General features: G+C 44.0%; 1 protein-coding gene across 4 annotated transcripts in view; it reads right to left on the reverse strand.

The window, feature by feature from the left end:
* The window catches only part of SKIC3 (SKI3 subunit of superkiller complex), a 262730-nt gene that overhangs the window by 63369 nt on the left and 176673 nt on the right, over nt 1-22688 (reverse strand). For all 4 annotated transcript variants that reach the window (XM_073590811.1, XM_073590899.1, XM_073590727.1 and 1 more), the window contains 5 exons: nt 11796-12017; nt 9149-9221; nt 6258-6311; nt 6064-6175; nt 938-1066 (listed from right to left, as the gene is read on the reverse strand). In XM_073590811.1, coding sequence (XP_073446912.1) covers nt 938-1066; nt 6064-6175; nt 6258-6311; nt 9149-9221; nt 11796-12017 — 590 coding nt within the window. The remainder of the gene's footprint in view (nt 1-937; nt 1067-6063; nt 6176-6257; nt 6312-9148; nt 9222-11795; nt 12018-22688) is intronic.

Consider the following 22688-nt stretch of genomic DNA (forward strand, 5'->3'; position numbering starts at 1 on the left):
CTGCCAGAAAAAGCTGAGTGTGGTATCTCCAGCAGTCGCATAGCCAATAAATGGAGAGGTAGCGTCGTGTTCTCAATATTGTGGGGGTTGGAACAGTGGTTGGACAATCAGAAAGTCCTGTCTATTGCTGTGTTACTTTGTATTTTATTTCTGGGTTGTCCATCATCCTTGCTCTTCCCCCTTAATATTGTTCCCATAATGCAGATTACATTTCCCATGATACCTGTGGATTTCCACATTGTGGTCCCATCACACTAGCTTTATTCATAGACCTTGAGTGATAGATCAGTAGCAGAGGACTGCTGCCCCCTAATTCACACTATGTGATATATCTGAGCCTCTCTCTTGTCTCCTGCTTGTAATAGGTTTCTCCCTGACAGCACTTACAAGCAGGATGCAGGAGACAGTCTGCAGCTGCATCATATAGCAATACAATGGACATTCTGCAAACAGCATTCACTATATGGACTTCTACATCACTGCTGTCACTTAGAAGGCAGAAATTTGGAAAAAGGAGGGCAGAGGTAGATGGGGAGAGGGCTGTCTGAAAGCTGCAATGAATGGTGACACCATTATGTAGGGCACTGGGTGTTGGAGACTCATTTTCTTGTTTACACAAGGAAAACTGTACTGGACTGGTGGTCAGATTGGAAATCACATGAGACAGATGCCAATGATGAAAGGTTCATATATAAATATAACTGAGCTAAGATGAAACATATTTTAGATAGCATAAAGCCATTGTGTGATTCTTTACTTATATACCATAGCTACACAGAATAAAATGACAGTGCTATTAGAACTACAGCAGAAGTCAGTCCTGTGCTGTGTATTTTCTAACCTTGAAAACTAGCCATGGAAGCTGCAAGATGTAAGGTCCACAATCCTCCATCTAGTCTGATTCCCCATATGTCCACCTGTAAGAGTGGGTACTTACTTTTAGATTTCACAGATGCTTCAAACATTACGCCACACTCAGTGCCTTTGAAAGATTTCTTAGTAATGTAGAAAGCAGCATTTTCCACTTGACAAGCAGCCATTAATCCAGCCCATACTGCGGGATTATCTGAACATTAAATACAAACAAACATTTTAAAGTAGCAATTACTTAAATTTTAAAATATTAAAGTAAATGAAATGTTAAATGACTTGTCCAAGACTAAGGTGTCATTTTTTTAAATTGCTCCGTATCCCAATGTATAGTTTTAATATACTTTATTAATAATTTCCTCTCAGATCAACATTCCCAATACAGGTCGTAAGAGGCTTGGTCTGCTCTTCAAGGGGTGTGCGCAGACGTGTCATACGTCAAGCATGTGTTTTTTTTCCCTGCTCAGGTCTTTCCCAAATATATGTGATATCATAAGAGAAGTCACATTCATGGACAGTCTAAAGTGCATGCATGGTTTAAAGAGGAACATTCATCAGTTTGAGCATGTTACACTGGCCACCTCCTGGAATAGCTGAATAAAACGTAGTTTTTAATTTGTTAATTGCTCTACTCACTTGCAGAGATATTAGCTTGTAAAGTTCAAGTAAAAATTGATGTTATAGTTCAACTGGATATTATCAGAGATTTGTCTCTGGGGGCGTGTATTTCTTCCCCTGCAAGAGGCTGACCAATCATAAGCAGGTAGCATCATGCAGGAGACAAAAGAACACAACCTCCTCTCCTTACTGATCTCTGCAGTTACTATATAGAAATACAGCAGAGCTGAGTTATGAATCATTACAAACACTTACAGATCTCATCTCACAGAGCTACCTGTTATGAATAGGTCACCGAGGAGGATGGCAGGAATAGGCTAGGCCATCAGGAAACCAGAAAGGTTGGTAACTTAGCGGATTTCAGACCCCTAATCCTAACAACACAACTAGCAGTAGCCGTGGGGCGTACCTACAATGCCCTAGACGCCTCGGCACAGCCGGAGAACTAACTAAGCTTAAAGCAAGAAAGGTGAAATCTATACTGCCCCGGAGTAGAACCCCAAAGAAATAGATAGCCCCCAAACATATATTGTCGGTGAGACAAAATGAGGCACAAACACAGGCAGAAAATAGACTTAGCAAATGATGGGGCCCAAACTGTCTAGATAGGATAGTAAAGGAAAGACACTGTCTGCAATCACGCAAAAACCCTAAAAAAGCCAAAACGTCTGATGTACAAAAAACACTGAGGTCTCACGACCTCTCCCCCACTATATCAGCATTCTGGTGTGAACTAGCAGCAAAGCAAAAGAGACTAATATAACAGGGGACTGAACAAACTGACACAAGCTGTAACATATGGAGCGGGGTCCAACACTGCCCCAGCAGGGAGCACGCTGAACCCTCACAGCAAAGCAGAAAGAGGCAAAACCAGATCAGATGCAAAGGATTAGCAAAAGAACAACTTAACTGAAAAATGCAGGATCAGGCAGGAGACCGCAGATCTCAAAATGCACAGGTAGAAACCAATCACCAGCAGCAACTGAGGGAAGCCTGCTCACTTATATCCTCCCAGTCAGTAACCCCTGATTTCCAATCACCGTCGTCAGGCAGCAGACTTCTGTCAACCTGGCCAGCTCCACTACCCGCGGTAACCACCAGAGGGAGCCTCGACTCAGAAGTCAGATCAAGAGAATTCACAACAGCTACCAGCTTTCATCCTCTCCACACACTGACAGCTGTGAAATGAGATCTGCAAGTGTTTTAAATGATTCATAATTCAGCTTTGCTGTATTTCTACAGAGTAGCTTCAGAGATCAGTGAAGAAAGGAGGGTGTGTTCTTTTCGCCCCTGCATGATGCTGCCTGCTTATGATTGGTCAACCTCTTTAAATAGTGTCCTGTAAGAAAGATGCACTTAGCCTGTCTACATGTGTGGTGTCGTTATTATGACCTAAGCAGGGACAAATACATGCATGATGCACGGCACATGACCCAGGAACATCAGATCCATTAAGGTATAATTTAAAAACAAAACTTAGTAGCGGACAACCCTTAGTAAGAACTAAAATAAAAAAATACCTGAAAAACATATGCAGCACATATATATATTGCTTCTCACAGCTATTAGAGCAAATAGAATGTAACAAATACCAATTAATTATTATTTAGAGCACGCTAGTCACTTTTACATTGAAGATTCTATCATGAGTTCTGGGGAATTTCCCAAAATTTCACATCATTACTTGCACAGCATGTGTTTGGCATGGAAATTACATGTTTTTTTAAGAGTCAAAGGTAAATTACAGTGCTCAGCATAAATGAGTACACTTTCTATGCAAAGTAAGATTTTAATCAACATCTTACCGGACAAAAAAACAATTTAAAAAATTTGGAAAGTAATATTCATAATATAACTTTCATTACAAAATCTTCAGTTTTAGTCAAATTAATTGATGCAAAAATGAAAACATCCCACATCAAAACTACTACATCTAGTATTTTGTATGATCGCCATGATTTTTAAAGGGAACCTGTCAAAGAAAAATGCTATTAACCTGCAGATATGGGGTTAATCTGCAAGTTAATAGCGTTATTAACCTGCCCGATGGATGCGTTTAGCCAAACACTGCCGGAAGAAAATGAACTTTATTACCCCCGGAAGAATTTGGGTTTCAGTCATTGGGGCGGAGCATGTTCAATAACCCTCGGCACTGACCGACAGCCAGCCCCAATGCAGAGTCAGGGCTGGGGGTACAGTTACACAGTGACTGAACCCGTGCCACCGCCGCCCCTGTAACTGAGACATGAACTCTGCCATGGGGGATAAGAATATATTTCATTTTCTCCCCGCAGCGTTCGGCTAAGTACCGGTAGCGGGCAGGTTAGTAACGCTATTAACCTACACATTAACCACATATCTGCAGCTTAGTAGAGGTTTTTCTGATGACAGGTTAAAAACAGCACCAATTCTTCTAGGCATGGAACGAACAAGTTCGTAAAAAAAGTGATGGCGTAAGTTAGAAAAAAATATAAACTCTCTGTGTTCATATCTACTATCATAGCTTTTCTTTTGCAATGACGCTAATGAACTGACGCAGTTATATTACAACCAACTTGCTTTAGGGAAAGGAGAAAACATGAAAGCTGCTTTAGTAAAGAAGTAATAAAACAAGTACAAATGGAAAAACACTTATAATTACATTTATATGTCACAAGTGACAAGCACTGTAACTAATACGCTGTCCGGCCAGCACTCTAGAGGGCGCTGCTACATCAACATGGATTTCATCATGCGCTGTATGTGGCCACAACTATTCTGGAAATGACGGTAATACAGAACAAATGCTTCCATATAATTAACCCCTTCCCCACACACTTGTCATCACCATTGTAATGAATAGAAAACCATTACTTCTACAACTATAAAAACTTAAAAAAAAAAAAAAAACAGAAATAAATTTGTGGTTTACATCGCTATATTCTGAGAGCCAGAAACTCTATTTTTTGGGGTTATAAGGTTGTGAGTTAGTATTTTTTGGGAGGACGAAAGTGTTTATTTTAATGGTACCAGTTTGGTGAACATATGTTTTTTTGGGGGGCGATGACTGAAAAACAGAAATTATAACATTATTTTTTTTTGTATTCACCATATGGGATAAATAGGTTTACATGTTAGTAGTTTAAACCAGTGTTGCTCATACAGAGAGGAGCCTCCTAGTTGTTGGTGAGGAAAAGCTATAAAGGCCATTTTTAAAGAAGTGATCAGATTTGGCACAAGCCGTTCTATGGTTGGATAAATATTCAGTTTAGCAACATAAATGACGTGTTTCACACTACTTGTGGCTTCAGGTCACACAATAAAGAAGAATGAGAGATATTTTTAATTTTAGTATGAATTTGCCCTTCAGATGGGGAGGCCCAATCATCATTGTGGTCTGTCTGATGAGGCCGCTGGAGAAGACTGGTTAGAGGTCTGAGTGGTCTCTGGGTAGAAGTGGTGTACCACAAGGTGTAGTGCTGGATCCGCTATTATATATAAATTATATAGATGGGATTAATAGTTTAGTGCCATCCTAAAAAATAGAAACACTACGTAGTACAGTGTAGTCTATGGAAGATGTTCATACTTTAAAGGCTGCAATGGACAAACAGAGTCTGGGCATCCACTGGACAGATGAGGTATGTGGAGACGTGTGAAGTTATGCACACGGCCACTAATAATAAGCAGAGTTCTTGGGGGATTCCAACTATGAGAGTCACTTGTACAGAACGATCTGGGTGTACTTGTAGATTATAGACTAAATAATAGCACAAAGTCAATCAGCTGCTTCTAAGGCCAGCAGGATGTTGTCATGTATTAAATGAGGTATGAACCCTGGTACGGAGACGTAATATTACCATGTTGCAAAGCGTTAGTGTTACCACATCTGGAATAAGAGGCTCAGTTTTAGGCACCTGTTTATAGAAAGGATGTCCTGGTGTCAGAAAAAGTGATAAGGGGCATGGAGGATCTTAAAGAATTAAATAAATGTATTTTGTATTGAAAAGAGCTGTCTAAGGTGGTGGGGGGCATGATTAACTTGGTCAGGTACATAAATGGCAACTTTTTCCACGATTTTGTACTGTTTTCAGCCCCACTATGGGCTTGAATATGTGATCGCTTTTTTGCTGGTATAATGCACTAAAATAGTTCTGAATTGCAGCGTATTGTCCTGTCAGCACACTTGTTAGGCTCAAGGAGAACTAACATGGAAGACTGCTGCTATGACCACTCCCAAGGGAGTGGGGTCAGCAGAGTGGCAGAAGGACATGGCGTGTATCTAACCACTTGGATATCATGGTTGCTATTTACTGAGGCATCTAAAGGGTTTAAGTTCCAGGATTGGAGCTAACTCTAATTGCAAGCACTTCTCTACTGCTTAAGACAGCAGGCCATAATCCAGTGTGTAATGGGGCTGGTGTTACACAATGGCACATCGGGGTGGTTGGTGGAGCTGCTTAGAAGATGATGCAGGGATCCTAGAGGTTTTATCTCCACTGATCAGTACATAATGGCTTATCATAGTAGTATATCATCACTTTACTAAATCGGAAAAACCATTAACGAGATGAGTAAATATATCTATCAGAATACCTGGAAAGAGATGTGCAGCCCTTTGCGCTGTCTTCAGAGCATTCTGCTTCTTGTTGTCAGTTGTCAGACAACCAGCAGCTAATTCATTCACTGCCGTGTATAATAGTGATGTCTAAGGAGAAAAACACTGGGGTAAGATGCTGCTGTCCAAGATTTGTGAAATATTTCCTAATGAAACCCTCCAGGTGTTTTACCTTTGCTTGGCTCAGATTCAGTGAATGTGCAACAATGCCGGCAGCAGCTCCACCCTATAAAGAGTACAAGAAATATGGATGTCATCCGAAATCTTGGACAGTCTCTTGGAAAAATAAAGTATCACAATCATCGACTACGCTCATGGGTTAAAGCACCACTCCAGCGTTTTTTATCTTTATTTATTCGCTGGAGGCATCTTACTAACGTAAGATCCCTGTCTGTAGAAATATACTCACCACCCGATGCCTTCAACTATTCCCGACACTGCTCTGGTCCTGCGCCACCATCTTATGACCGCAGCTAAGTCAGAGGCAACGGTCACAAGCTCTCAATGTAAGTTTATGAGAGCCAGGACGACACGGTCATAAACTTGCAATTAAAAGTTTGGTCACAAACTGCTGCTGGCGGTTGGTAAGTATTAGACTAGTGTCAAGGAACTTACGTTAGTACCACCACCCCAGCTGGAGGAGTACTGTAAGGTAAACACACTATGTAATTTACAAGAAGTTTTAACGACAGAGATCGGGGGTTGACACTTGGATTTCTGACATGGATGTGCCATGGATTTACCATAGATCCCCACAATGGGGTCAATATGCATTTGTTTTTTTCTCCAGAGTCTGTGGGAAAAATGTGAATGGGTATAATTTTCATAAATTATTTTTTTTTTTGTGGCAGATAAAAATCTGCCCAATATTTTTTCCAGGGTATGTAAATCGGATTACAGAAATCCCATTCAAATCCATTGAATAAAGAATGTACACAGATATCATAGTTAATCAGCAGCACTATCAGTAATATCTGAACTTGGACTTATTAAAAAAACAGGAGACAAAACCTAGCTCATTAAATGCAACAAATGGCTTTACAGGTGTCATGATCCATGCTGGATCAAGACTGAGATAAAGCACAGATAACCTTTTTTTTCTGTGCTTAGGTTTGGTTTTTGCCCCGGTGGCGACAAGTGTTATTGCACTTGATGTTTTCTTTGCTTAGAGAGCGGTGTGAGCAGCAGGTGTGCTGCAGGGGAGTAGGGGCAAGTCTCTACCCTCGCCATTGGCTGACCCTGGGGGGCGCGGACCTCGTGGTGGAGGGGGTTGGGGGGTGGTGTACCCCTTGGTGGAGTGCGGGGGTGTGGTGGCACGGGGGGACACCTCTGTTGTCGGTCCCAGAGAGAGTTCACCGAGTATTGACGGGCGAATGTGTGGCAGTGGACGTTCGGGTCCGGACCTGTGTGTGGACGAGTGTGTATGGGTCCCACTGGGAAACGTCTAGTGGAGGTGTGTTGTGGAGTCTTACCAGCTCATATCAAGCATACACATATATAGCTCGTTCCCCTGGTCGGCACGTTGGAGATGTGGGGTGCCTCAAGAGCATATATTGCCAATGCCAGAGGTGCGTTTGTCATAAACCTGAAGTGCAGGTGGATGCTGGGGTGAAATCTGGATCTGAGCGTCCCCGCTGTGGGTGGTTCCTGATGAGGAGCGGTTTTGGGGGTCCAGAGGTCCCTCATTAAGGGGAGGGTACTGTCATGATCCATGGTGGATCAGGACTGAGATAAAGCACAGGTAACCTTTTTTTTTCAGTGCTAAGGTTTGGTTTTTGCCACGGTGGCGACAAGTGTTATTGCACTTGATGTTTTCTTTGCTTAGAAATAGTTTTGCCCCCGGTGGCCAGTATGGTCATTGCACTGGTGTTTTTGGTTCTAGTTTGCCCCCGGTGGTGGTTAGTGTAATTGCACGGGAATCACTAACAGGTGTGTTTGCTCAATAAGGGTGTGACAGTAGTGCTCACTCACGTTGGTGATATTATTATTGGTCTTTTCCTACCAGCCTGGGTGAAGGAGGGAGCTGGAAGAGAGTCCAGGGCAGCTATGGTGTCAGCTAGGAGTTCGTGTAAAGCTTGGTGGAGTGGCAGCTATGGTGTCAGTGAAGAATTCTTGCAAAGCTTGGTGGAGTGGCAGCTATGGTGTAGAGCTGCACTGAGCTTGCTGGACTCTGTTACTGGAAAGTTGCACTCAGGTGTTGGACTCGGTAGCTGGACAGCTGCATTCAGGTGCTGGATTCTGTTGCTCCAAGGCGGCACTCAGTGCTGGACGCTGTTGCTATAAAGCTGCACCCAGGTGTGAACACGGTTGGAGGAAGATGCACTCAGGTGTTGGACTCTGTTGCCAGGAGCAAGTGCATCAGAGCAAAGCTAAGTGTTTCCCTGTTTGTCACTTTTCCTCATGTTGGTGTTAGTGCAGTGGTGGGATTAGTTTCTGCACCGTCCAAGGGGATACATTGATTTAAATGCAATTTTGTGGACTGTATCCACAGCTCTTGATTAAAATCAGTCAGTGACGCTACAAATAGTCTCTCTGTAGCATTGCCATTTTCTTGTTATTGGCATTATGAGGGCAGGTTTATACAGGATGATTGGGGGGTATGCTTTAGGGGCCATCTTACATAGAGCATAACTCATCAATTAGACAGTAAGACTACATAGAAGTATGAATTACCACTGGGAGAACTTCACTCTTTTTTCTCAAAGTTACATTTGCAAGATTTTTTTTTTTTTTTTTTAAGACTGTTAAAAATAAATATTACTGCACATCAGAATTGAACAGGTTTCAAAGAGAAACTCAATGGACATTGTTATACTGTGCAAGATGACGCTCAATTGACAAGAAGAATAGTTAATGTCCGGTAGTCTTACATCCATGGTAATGGTTTAACATCCACTTAAAAAATGTTTCCAAGATCAATTTTAGAAGGATGAGCTAAATAATATGCTTTAATTGCTATTTACTTGAGGATACAAGTAATCTCAGGAGAGCTGTACACTGGTGACAGTAGCATAAAAAGTCTACAAAACTGAGGCTGGGTTGGAAAAACTGATAAAATCTTACCCTAGAATTCCTGGGAGCACACAATGGCACGATCCTCGATAAAAGACACCACAACTCAGGATTCCCTGGATGGCTAATAATAAGAAACATGAAGATTACATGGCAGTCTCTCGCTCTCTCTAAAATTTAACCTTACACGGATCCGTCAAAACAACGGTCCGGTGAAACCCGTTTCTTACAATCCGCCTACGGATCCGTTTTTCACCATTTTAGCGGATTTCGACTGAGCTGAAAAACGGACGTGTGAAACAGGTCTTACGCATTTCAAAATATCATTTCTTAGTCATGGATGTCTATAACTCACGAATCATATACCGAAACGTGCAAGATGTATTGAAGACCTAACTATATGTCTTTTGTGCACATGGATTTCCAATAAAATGTTAAACGGAGGAAAACAGAGTGACGATTTGCTCTGCTCAAACATATTATATAGTTATAAACATCATTTTTCTACCATGCTGTTATGAATATACACTCACTGGCCACTTTATTAGGTACACCTGTCCAACTGTGTGTTAAGACTTAATTTCTAATCAGCCAATCACATGGCGGCAACTCAGTGCATTTAGGCATGTAGACATGGTCAAGACAATCTCCTGCAGTTCAAACCGAGCATCAGTATGGGGAAGAAAGGTGATTTGAGTGCCTTTGAACGTGGCATGATTGTTGGTGCCAGAAGGGCTGGTCTGAGAATTTCAGAAACTGCTGATCTACTGGGATTTTCACGCACAACCATCTCTAGGGTTTACAGAGAATGGTCCGAAAAAGAAAAAAAATCCAGTGAGCGGCAGTTCTGTGGCCGGAAATGCCATGTTGATGCCAGAGGTCAGAGGAGAATGGGCAGACTGGTTCGAGCTGATAGAAAGGCAACAGTGACTCAAATTGCCACCTGTTACAACCAAGGTAGGCAGAAGAGCATCTCTGAACGCACAGTGCGTCGAACATTGAGGCAGATGGGCTACAGCAGCAGAAGACCACACTGGGTACCACTCCTCTCAGCTAAGAACAGGCATCTGATGGCTACTTTCAGCAGGATAATGCGCCATGTCATAAAGCTCGAATCATCTCAGATTGGTTTCTTGAACATGACAATGAGTTCACTGTACTCAAATGGCCTCCTCAGTCACCAGATCTCAATCCAATAGAGCATCTTTGGGATGTGGTGGAACGGGAGATTCGCATCAGGGATGTGCAGCCGACAAATCTGCGCCAACTGTGTGATGCCATCATGTCAATATGGTCCAAAATCTCTGAGGAATGCTTCCAGCACCTTGTTGAATCTCTGCCACGAAGAATTGAGGCAGTTCTGAAGGCAAAAGGGGGTCCAACCCGTTACTAGCATGGTGTACCTAATAAAGTGGCCAGTGAGTGTATAATGTTGTATAGAAACGGCACTGCATCCGTTTATCATGAGATTTTGCTGCATTTATTACTGGGAAGACTGTCCAAAAAATGGCCATGGGAATTAAAAGCCCCTTAAGGTCGCAGAGACTTTTTCCTCCCCATCTTCCTACCTTTTTTTTTAATTTTATGTCTGCATTGTCAACTGAGGGCTTGTTTTTGAGTGATGTGTTGTAGTTTTGAATGGCACCATTCAAATTACCCCATAATTTACTGGAAAGCAGGAAAAAAATTGCAAAAGTGGTGAAATGGTAGGAAAGAAAAAGCAATTGCGTCAATTCCGATTTTTGGGTTTCCTTTTTACAACATGATTGTAGAGGTAAGTATAACTACAGTTATAAAGTATTTTGTTCTAAAAGAGTGCAGAATTCTTCTTAACGAGGTATAAGAGGTAGGACCCTACTTGAGCACTTTGCGTCAGGGTGCTGTGTCCTATTTTCTGCTGCAATTCCTGGACTGGCTGTGGGTCTCAGGACCAGAACTCAACACCCTCATATATTTTTATGAGACTTTTGAGTTTGTGTCAGGAGATCCGTAGCTTCCCGTAAATCCTGGATCATGAATTATGAAACTCGGATGTGTGAAACTGGTCTAGACCCAGAGATGTCGATCATCAGTCCCGTTAGGAAGTGACTGTGAATCAATTTCACATGCCTCAAATAAATAAAAGTAATAACAGGTCACTGGAGAGGAACTGCAGGTAACCACCAAAAAAGTGAATAGTTTTGCATTTGGTGGTCACAGACAATTGGTCTTTCGAATATCATTAAAAAATGAAAACCAGATCTGGCAGGTCCGCCATTATTACGCTGTTCTCCTCACCGATGAGAGAAGGATCACAGAGAGCAGAAATGACATACACATGATGGGTTTGGTGGTGGATCAGTAATGGTCTGGGTATGCAATGTGACTGCGGTTAGGTCCCGGGATGAAATCCACAGAGCCAGACCTTATGCTGGTGTAGTGGGCTCTGGATTCCTCCCAGCGCCCGGCCTTATGTTGTCAGAGTGGGCATATTCAGACTATCTGCATGTAGGAGACATGTCCAGATCTAAACAAGAGCATGGAGATTTCCAATTATTACTGGCTGCCTACAGATACAGTGCTGTATAAATGGGTACAAATGAAAAGTATAAAGCGTAAAGCCAAAAATGTTCAGTATTACTGATAATTTTGCGCTTTTGATTAAAACTGCCCGACAGCCATTAAGAGCTATGTTGTAGCGTCTTCATCACATACTAACCTGTGTATAGCTTTGCAGGCCTGTCTCTGCACTGCAGCATTCCTCCCTTGTAAAGCATATATAGCTGATATAATAAGGCACCTCTCATAGACATTATCATTCGTTTTTACATGCTTGAGAAGCTCGTTAAGAGCGGCCGTTGCTAGAGTAACATCACGCTTAGCTAGGCCCAAAGCACATAGGGAGTGCAGACTTTCAATGCTGGGTTCCTTTAATACAGAGCTGTAAAAACAAAGCAAACAAGCAACAAATCATAAAACAGGACATTCTGCTAAACAGGACAGAAATAATAAAAAGATCAATTAACATAAGACATGTATCAAAGAGATAGTATAACCAATACCAGATTTATCATAATGTTGACACCGGGTGTACACACACCCTATAAGTGCACTTGACCACTCCACTGTAAAACATTAAAGAACCGGAGAACAATGGGAGTTTCAAGAATAAAACATGGTCTTTATTTCCATATACAAAAGGATAAAATTATATCACACATACATAGACAATGAATTAAGTGTGTACACCAATATCGGAACATGTGATATCGCGCTCACCATAAATAACAACCCCAGTGGGTTAATCACCCTTTACAAATCCCCCATGGCCTGGACTCAAAGCATAAAACCCCATATGAATCTCAGTGATGCCATGACTGAACCCAGCTATCCATATAGCCTCTAAGGTCCTGCTTCAAGTAGGCGGCCACCATGTGCAGATAAATACTCAAAATGGGAAACAATGAGATGAACAGGACAGGGGGCGACAATGATACTCACATCCAGGAGCGCTACCACCATGACCCGGAAAACCCCGACGCGCGTTTCGCCAACCAGCGTTTAGCTTTCTCGAGGGGAAATACAATGATTGCAAGTGCAGGGCCTTTTAATGGCGTCATGATTAAGTCACCTGATCATCAGCTGATCATCGGCTGTTTTACAAGCCGAGCGCCGTTGTGTAGGCGGCGCATGCGTGGATCCCCGGCATCCCTCAGCTCCGAGCACCCGGCGGTGCCCAGCCGGAAAGCGAGCGGGGACAGGAAGTCCCCAGTCGCAAACAAACATAGGCTGTTCCGGATAGTCAGAGCCGGGGGAAAGCAAGGAAACCATGCAGGCGAACCACAACAGCGCCGGGTACAAATGCACATTGTCATAATAAATTCATATAAAACAAGCACAACAAAATGCAAAAAACAGACAAAAAGAGACAGTCGGATCCTTTCTCATCATGATCCGCTGGATATATCTTCATAGTAATTATCGCCAGCGATTTTCAATCATGAACTTCATTTATGGAGGGATCCGCTCTCTCAGGGGATGTAATAAACTGTCAAGCATCTATTGCAATGTAATTAACTAAAAAAAAAACACACAATTAAAACCACAAAAGAACCCCACATATTAAAATACAATGGTGGAGGAAATGTACCAACATCAACTATTTATAAAAAAGGGCCAAAATTAAGGGAGTCATTAAGGCCAGCAGGTTTCATTGTTCCTAAAGTCACAATCCACTTTAATTCTCGTTGTGCATGTAGTTTTTTTATATTGCCACCCCTAATTCCAGTATGGACTACATCAATTCCCCTTACCATAAAACTAGACGGATCACAGCCATGGACTGCCTTAAAGTGTCGGGGAATTGTTTTGAGGTCAGAAACATTCTCTACTTTTTTTGCTGCTTCAATGTCTCGAACATGTTCCTGTATACGTACACGTAATTCCCTTGATGTTAGGCCCACATAGATGAGGGAACAGCCACAAGTGGCATAATAGATCACGTTAACACTATTGCACGAGATATACTCGTTAATCATATACTTTTTAAGGCCTTCAGCAGTGGAAAAAGAATCTGTTCGAAGAACATTGTTGCATGCCATACAATGTCCACATCTGAAACATCCCCTCATCTGCCTAGTATGTCCAAAAAGACTGTCTCTTGGAGGAACATAATGACTTTTAGTGAGCAAATCCTTTAAATTTCTGGACCTCCGAGGGGTCATTTGTGGGCGGTCAGTCAGAAAGGGTCGCAGGGAGGGCTCCGTGCACAAAATAGGCCAATGTTTCTGAAGGATACCTCTCATACTATCCCATTCATGGTTGTAATCAGAAATAAAACGTACAATATCATTATCCTTTTTGGGCACCTTTTTTGAATATAACAACTGATCACGTGTTGTAGCCTTGGCTGTGTTGAATAATAATTCTTTCAATATTCGTTTAACTTTTAAATATGATTATACTAAGATTGATTTCCTGGACATCAGTCTGGAGGTGGATGCTGCATCCTTGGTCCAGACTGATGTCTTTCAGAAGACTACAGCTGTTAACGCTTTGTTGCATGCAGGATCTGCACACCGCCAAGCCACGGTGAGGGCCGTCCCGGTTGGACAGTTTTTAAGGATAAGGCGGATCTGCTCTACGGAGAGTAGATTTGAGACACAAGCGTTGGACATGAGGGAGAGATTCAGGCAACGGGGCTATAGTGGGAGAAACATTAGGTATGGGTACCGTAGGGCCAAGGCTACAACACGTGATCAGTTGTTATATTCAAAAAAGGTGCCCAAAAAGGATAATGATATTGTACGTTTTATTTCTGATTACAACCATGAATGGGATAGTATGAGAGGTATCCTTCAGAAACATTGGCCTATTTTGTGCACGGAGCCCTCCCTGCGACCCTTTCTGACTGACCGCCCACAAATGACCCCTCGGAGGTCCAGAAATTTAAAGGATTTGCTCACTAAAAGTCATTATGTTCCTCCAAGAGACAGTCTTTTTGGACATACTAGGCAGATGAGGGGATGTTTCAGATGTGGACATTGTATGGCATGCAACAATGTTCTTCGAACAGATTCTTTTTCCACTGCTGATGGCCTTAAAAAGTATATGATTAACGAGTATATCTCGTGCAATAGTGTTAACGTGATCTATTATGCCACTTGTGGCTGTTCCCTCATCTATGTGGGCCTAACATCAAGGGAATTACGTGTACGTATACGGGAACATGTTCGAGACATTGAAGCAGCAAAAAAAGTAGAGAATGTTTCTGACCTCAAAACAATTCCCCGACACTTTAAGGCAGTCCATGGCTGTGATCCGTCTAGTTTTATGGTAAGGGGAATTGATGTAGTCCATACTGGAATTAGGGGTGGCAATATAAAAAAACTACTTGCACAACGAGAATTAAAGTGGATTGTGACTTTAGGAACAATGAAACCTGCTGGCCTTAATGACTCCCTTAATTTTGGCCCTTTTTTATAAATAGTTGATGTTGGTACATTTCCTCCACCATTGTATTTTAATATGTGGGGTTCTTTTGTGGTTTTAATTGTGTGTTTTTTCTTTTAGTTAATTACATTGCAATAGATGCTTGACAGTTTATTACATCCCCTGAGAGAGCGGATCCCTCCATAAATGAAGTTCATGATTGAAAATCGCTGGCGATAATTACTATGAAGATATATCCAGCGGATCATGATGAGAAAGGATCCGACTGTCTCTTTTTGTCTGTTTTTTGCATTTTGTTGTGCTTGTTTTATATGAATTTATTATGACAATGTGCATTTGTACCCGGCGCTGTTGTGGTGCGCCTGCGTGGTTTCCTTGCTTTCCCCCGGATCTGACTATCCGGAACAGCCTATGTTTGTTTGCGACTGGGGACTTCCTGTCCCCACTCGCTTTCCGGCTGGGCACCGCCGGGTGCTCGGAGCTGTGGGATGCCGGGGATCCGCGCATGCGCCGCCTACACAACGGCGCTCGGCTTGTAAAACAGCCGATGATCAGCTGATGATCAGGTGACTTAATCATGACGCCATTAAAAGGCCCTGCACTTGCATTCATTGTACTTCCCCTCGAGAAAGCTAAACGCTGGTTGGCGAAACGCGCGTCGGGGTTTTCCGGGTCATGGTGGTAGCGTTCCTGGATGTGAGTATCATTGTCGCCCCCTGTCCTGTTCATCTCATTGTTTCCCATTTTGAGTATTTATCTGCACATGGTGGCCGCCTACTTGAAGCAGGACCTTAGAGGCTATATGGATAGCCGGGTTCAGTCATGGCATCACTGAGATTCATATGGGGTTTTATGCTTTGAGTCCAGGGCATGGGGGATTGGTAAAGGGTGATTAACCCACTGGGGTTGTTATTTATGGTGAGCGCGATATCACATGTTCCGATATTGGTGTACACACTTAATTCATTGTCTATGTATGTGTGATATAATTTTATCCTTTTGTATATGGAAATAAAGACCATGTTTTATTCTTTAAACTCCCATTGTTCTCCGGTTCTTTAATGTATCAAAGAGAACCTGTCCGTGTGATTTTTTAATGTAAAGTACAGACATGGCAGTAATGTTGCTCTAATATTGATTATATTGATGCCTTTGGTGAAGAAATCCACTCTGTTGTTCTTCTTTAATCACCATTTAACATTTTCATCAATTAAATTTTGGTGCATAGAGGCCGGACTGTGCACTGACTGCCCACCTCCAGTTTGTGATTCCCCGGCTCCTCCGTCTGCGATTCCCCGGCCTCTCCGCCTGCCTCCGGTCTGTGATTCCCCAGCCCCTCCCCGCCTGCCTCCGGTCTGTGATTCCCCGTCCCCTCCGCCTGCCTCTGGTCTGTGATTCCCCGGGCCCCTCCTCCTGCCTTCGGTCTGTGATTCCCCGGCTCCTCCGTCTGCGATTCCCCAGCCCCTCCCCGCCTGCCTCCGGTCTGTGATTCCCCGGCCCCTCCGCCTGCCTCTGGTCTGTGATTCCCCGGGCCCCTCCTCCTGCCTCCGGTCTGTGATTCCCCGGGCCCCTCCTCCTGCCTCCGGTCTGTGATTCCCCGGGCCCCTCCTCCTGCCTCCGGTCTGTGATTCCCCGGCCCCTCCGCCTGCCTCCGGTCTGTGATTCCCAGGCCCCTCCGCCTGCCTCCGGTCTGTGATTCCCAGGCCCCTCCGCCTGCCTCGGGTCTGTGATTCCCCGGCCTCTCCGCCTGCCACCGGTCTGGGATGGAGTCGGATAAGAATCGCCTGCAGAGAGGTTTGTCCATGCTATTATTATTATTTATTTAAATAGTGCCATTAATTCCATGGTGCTGTACATGAGAAGGGGTTACATACAAAATTATACATATCGTTTACAGTAAACAAATTTACAATGACAGACTGGTACAGAGGAGAGAGAACCCTGTCCTTGCGGACTTACATTCTATGGGATAATGGGGAAGAGACAGAAGGTCGGGGGTGCAGCAGCTCTGGTGGTGGTGAGGCAGCAGCCCAGTTGGTGGTGAGGCGGCACGGTGGTTATTGCAAGCTGTAAGCTTTCCTGAAGAGATGGGTTTTCAGGTTCCATTTGAAGGATTTGAGGGTGGTGGATAATCGGACGTGTTGAGGCATGGAATTCCAGAGAATGGGGGATATTCAGGAGAAATCTTGGAGGCGGTTGTGTGAGGAACGAATAAGTGTGGAGGAGAGTAGGAGATCTTGTGAGGATCAAAGATTACGTGAGGGAAGACATTGGGAGATTAGTTCAGAGAGATAGGGAGGGGACAGGTTGTGGATGGCTTTGTAGGTCAGTGTTAGTAGTTTGAATTGGATTCGCTGGGGAATTGGGAGCCAGTGGAGGGATTTGCAGAGGGGAGAAACAAGGGAGTAGCGAGGAGAGAGGTGGATTAGTCAGGCAGCAGAGTTTAGGACAGACTGGAGTGGTGCAAGAGAGTTAGCAGAAAGGCCACAGAGTGTGTTGCAGTAGTCAAGGCGGGAGATGATGAGGGCGTGTACAAGAGTTTTAGAAGATTGAAGGATGAGGAAGGGACGGATTCTGGAAATATTTTTGAGTTGGAGGCGACAGGAGGTGGCAAGAGTTTGGACGTGCGGCTTGAAGGACAGGGCAGAGTCGAGAGTTACTCCGAGGCAGCAGATTTCTGGTGCAGGAGAGAGTGTGATGCCGTTTACCACAATAGATAGATCGGGTAGGGAAGATACGTGTGATGGAGGAAAGATAATGAGTTCGGTTTTGTCTACATTGAGTTTTAGGAAGCGAGAGGGGAATAAGGAGGATATGGCTGATAGACACTCCGGGATTCTGGAAAGCAGAGAGGCGACATCTGGGCCAGAGAGGTAGATCTGGGTGTCGTCTGCATACAGGTGGTATTGGAAGCCATGCAACTTTATGAGTTGTCCTAGGCCAAGGGTATAGATGGAAAAAAGTAGGGGCCCCAGGACAAAGCCTTGGGGGACTCCAACAGAGAGAGGGCTGGATGAGGAGGTAGTGTGGGAGTGGGAAACGCTAAATGTGCGGTCGAAAAGGTATTAGGCGATCCAGGACAGGGCAAGGTCTTTGATTCCAAGGGAAGAAAGAATCTGTAGCAGTATGCAGTGGTCGACTGTGTCAAAGGCAGAGGACAGGTCGAGAAGGAGGAGAATGGAGAACTGTCTGTTAGCTTTGGCTGTGAGTAAGTCATTAGTAATTTTGGTCAGAGCAGTTTCAGTGGAGTGGTGGGGGCGGAAGCCAGACTGGAGGTTGTCAAGGAGAGAGTTAGATGAGAGGTGGGAAGAAAGTTGAGCATGGACATGCTGCTCAAAGAGTTTGGAAGCAAAGGGGAGCAGTGATATGGGGCGATAGCTGGGCATAGTAGTTGGGTCAAGGTTTGTTTTGAGGATGGGTGTGATGGTGGCATGTTTGAAGGCAGAGGGGAAGGTACTAGAAGATAACGATAGGTTGCAGAGATGGGTTAGGGCTGGAATGAGTGTGTTAGTGAGGTAAGGGAGCAGGTGGGAAGGGATGGGGTCAAGTGCACAGGTGATGAGGTGTTATTTTGAAAGGAGATGAGTAAGCTCTCCTTCAGTGATGTTGGAGAGGGAGGTTATTAGGGAAGGGCAGAGGTCTCGTATGTGAAGTGGTTGGGGTGGTGGAACAGTAAAGGTTTGCCTTGTTTGGTCAACCTTATTTTTGAAGTAGGTGGCAAAGTCCTCGGCAGAGATGAGGAGAGTTGGAGGTGGCAGTGGTGGGCGGAGGAGAGTGTTAAATGTGCTGAACAGTTGTTTTGAGTTGTGGGATAATGAAGACACAAGGTTTGTGAAAAAGGTCTGTTTAGCAGAAGTGAGGGCTAATTTGAAGGCAAGTGTAGCTTGTTTGAGAGCAGTGAAGTCGTCTGGCAGGCGTGTTTTCTTCCAACGCCGCTCCGCGACCCTAGATGATTGTGGAATTTTTTTGGTGAGGTTGTTGTGCCAGGGTTGCCTATTGATTCGTCGCACTTTGTCATGCGTGAGGGGGGTGACTGAGACTATGGCTGATGTGAGGGTGGTGTTGTAGAAAGCGGTGGCGCTGTCCGTGTCGTGGAGTGAAGATATGGTGGACAGAGATAGAAGTGAGTCTGTGAGTGTCTAGGTGTGCGAGGTTTCGGCGAGGATGTGCTAGTGGCAGGACATGGGGGGCAGGTGAGAAGGACAAGGATGAGAAGCTGAGTAGATGGTGGTCAGATAGGGGGAAGGGAGAGGTTGTGAGATTAGGTAGGGGACAAAGGCGGATGAAGATGAGGTCTAATGTATGTTCGTTTGTGTGGGTGGCTGTGGAGGACCACTGAGTAAGTCCAAAGGATGAGGTAAGTGACAGGTGTTTGGTGGGTGTCAATGGGGATGTTGAAGTCCCCCATAATTATGGTGGGGATGTCAGCAGAGAGGAAGTGGAGGAGCCAGGTGGAGAATTGGTCAATGAAGGCAGTGGCTGAGCCCGGTGGTCGGTATATGACAGCCATTTGGAGATTAGAGGGAGAGTATATACAGACAGAGTGAACCTCGAAAGAAGGGAGGATAACAGAGGGTGGGGGTTGGATAGGGTTAAAGGAGTTTTTAGAAAGGAGAAAACCCACTCCTCCGCCATGTCTGTTGCCAGAGCGAGGAGTGTGGGTAAAGTGGAGGCCACCGTAACTCAGTGCGGCGGGGAGGCAGTGTGAGGGGGTGTCAACCAGGTCTCACTGAGGGCCAGGAAGGAAAGGTTGCGAGAGGTAAAGAGGACATGGATCACGTAGAGCTCGTTGCAGATGGAGTGGGCATTCCAAAGTGTTCCAGAGAGAGGGAGCAGGGGGGTGTGGGTCAGTGGCACAGATTTTAAGTGTGAGGGATTGCGGTAGTTTCTCTTAGTGTGAGAAAGAAAGGGGTGAGGATTTGAGGATTAGTGGGATGTATGAGGCGGGGGTGGGGTGGGGGGGTGGCAGGATTGGGGGATATGTCGCCAGCAGTGAGAAGAAACAGAGAAAGCAGGTGGGTGAAGGAGAATGACCGACTTGTATTATATTTTAATTGTAGAGGTCTGAGGTTAAGGAGCAGGATTGCAGATGAAGCGAGGTAAAGGGGTAAGAGAGGGGAGATAGTTATTTGGTTCGAGGGTGCAGGGGTTTGGGGATAGCGAAGGAGAGTGAGAATTAATGGATTGTGAGGGCAAATATGAGCATGGTTGAAGAGCAGGGTAAGAAAGAAAGACAAGTAAAAAATCAAAGAGTGTTTATTCTTACCTTTCTGGCCAATTTCTGGACTATTTCTGATGCTACACTTAAAATATGTCACACTTGAAATGATGTCACATCTGACCATGGTCAGATTCTAGTAATTTTTAAACAGTAAATTTTTGGCAAGCATTGCAACATGCCAAAACATAAGAAAGTGAAATATACAAACTGTTAGGATTCCGCCTTGGTTGCCAGTTTGAGTGGTCACGACATGCTTTGCATACATGCCGACTGGCCTCTTCTGCTTCTCTCATGGATCATTGAGAGAGTAATTCAATAATAACACTTATTAATATAAAAATCCTGGTCCCTACAGCTCTATGTCCATGTTGACTTGAGCACAGAAATCTGGCTTCCTTCTTCTTTGTGTCAACATAGTAGCTGAGAAGTGTCTGAAGGGGGCTGGCAAACTTTGTCCAATAACTATACCAGGGTCCTTCTCTGTTAAGGCTAATGCAGACACAAAGAAAGTTGCTAGTTTTATATTGAAATGAGTCAGTCATACGGCCCATTTTACACACATCAAAGGTCACATGCCGACACCTATAGGGGAAGGAAGTTCCCACACTATGTGGAGACCAACATGGAAATAGAGCTGCCAGTAAAAGGAGAGCGAAGATGAACTCAGAGCAGTCAGGTACATATACACAATATAGTTTTCAATTACCTACTTTTAATATTTCAATTTAAAACCCATGAGCACAGACACTAGGGATTAGACAAAGTATAACTGGAAATGAGACCAGAAAATTGATAATCTATAATAATTGTCATGTATAAGACCCTGTCAAGAGTGCAAGAAAAATATATAATAATGGGCGTGTATAAGACCGTCTGCAACGACAGACACATATATATTAATGGGCACGTATAAGACCCTAATGACACCAACAAGAGACCAAAACAAAAACGATCAAATATCCCATGGTATTGAAGTCCAAAAAGAAGTTTTACTGAACGTAACCAAGGTACAAGGACATGGGGGAAGGATAGGACATGCACTTACGAGCATTAGGGCGCACATATGGCCTGACAATATCTATGGCAGACATCACTCAAATGAGTCCGACTTGGAGATACATAGTAAATATACACGTGTTTTACCTGGTGCAACGAGGTGGCCTGGGAAATGCAGGTAGTGCGCCCTCCCCAGGCCATCCCTGTGCACTAGGTAAAACAAGTTTATATTTACTATGTATCTCCAAATCGGACACATTTGAGTGATGTCTGCCAAAGATATTGTCAGGCCATATGGGAGAGTGCAATAATGACTGTCAACACTGTGACCTTAACTACAGCTGTACACTGTGTACATGAATATATATTTCTGTACTATGTGCGCCCTAACGCTCGTAAGTGCATGTCCTATCCTTCCCCCATGTCCTTGTACCTTGGTTATGCTCAATAAAACTTATTTTTGTACTTCAATACTATGGGATATTTGATTGTTTTTGTATTGGTCTCTTGTTGGTGTCATTAAGGATTATCGATATATATATATATATATATATACACACACACACACACACGCATATATATATATATATATATACACACACACGCATATATATATATATTATATATATATAATGAATCAGCACAACACCGCAATATTGCCATATCCAGACTAAAGCATATATGAAGGCAGCACTCCAAGTTGAAATGGTGAAAAAACACCAAGGTTACTTACCGGTAGCCGATTTTTCCGGAGCCCATGACGGCACACATGAGAGAGGGGATCCGCCCAGTCAGGACAGGAACCCTACTGAAGATAAATGGGGCGCTACCTCTCCCTCGCTTCATTTGGTTTACAGAGCATGAGAGGCCCCCCGGGTTAGTACACATGGTAAAACTATCACCACATTATATCTAACTAAAAAAAGCACCCAAACTATAGTGCACACCAAAGAAGTGAAAAAGGGGGGGAATATACAGGTGCCGTCATGGGCTCCGGAAAACCGGCTACCGGTAAATAACCTTGGTGTTTTCCCAACTCCCATCACGGCACACATGAGAGACTTTTGTAGAATAAGACAACTTAGGGAGGGACCACCGCTTGCAGCACCCTTCTACCAAAGGTTAGGTCAGACAGGTTAGGAAGACAGATCGAGTCGGTAGTGCTTAAAAAAGGTGGAAGGTGAGGACCAAGTAGCGGCTTTACAAATTTGTTCAATCGATACCTCAGCCTTCTCTGCCCAGGAGGTAGCCACGGCTCTGGTGGAGTGAGCCTTGATGCCTTCTGGAACCGGAGCGCCACTTGCGGAGTAGGATAGCATAATGGCCACCCTGATCCATCTGGCAATGGTACTCTTAGCTACCCCGTGCCCTTTTCTACTACCCTGAAAGGCTACAAAAAGGGACTGATCTTTCCTCCACTGACTAGTTACTGACATATATTGT

Source organism: Dendrobates tinctorius, unplaced genomic scaffold, assembly GCF_039654945.1.
Source record: "Dendrobates tinctorius isolate UK_male_01 unplaced genomic scaffold, ASM3965494v1 ptg000003l, whole genome shotgun sequence".
Lineage (NCBI taxonomy): Eukaryota > Metazoa > Chordata > Amphibia > Anura > Dendrobatidae > Dendrobates > Dendrobates tinctorius.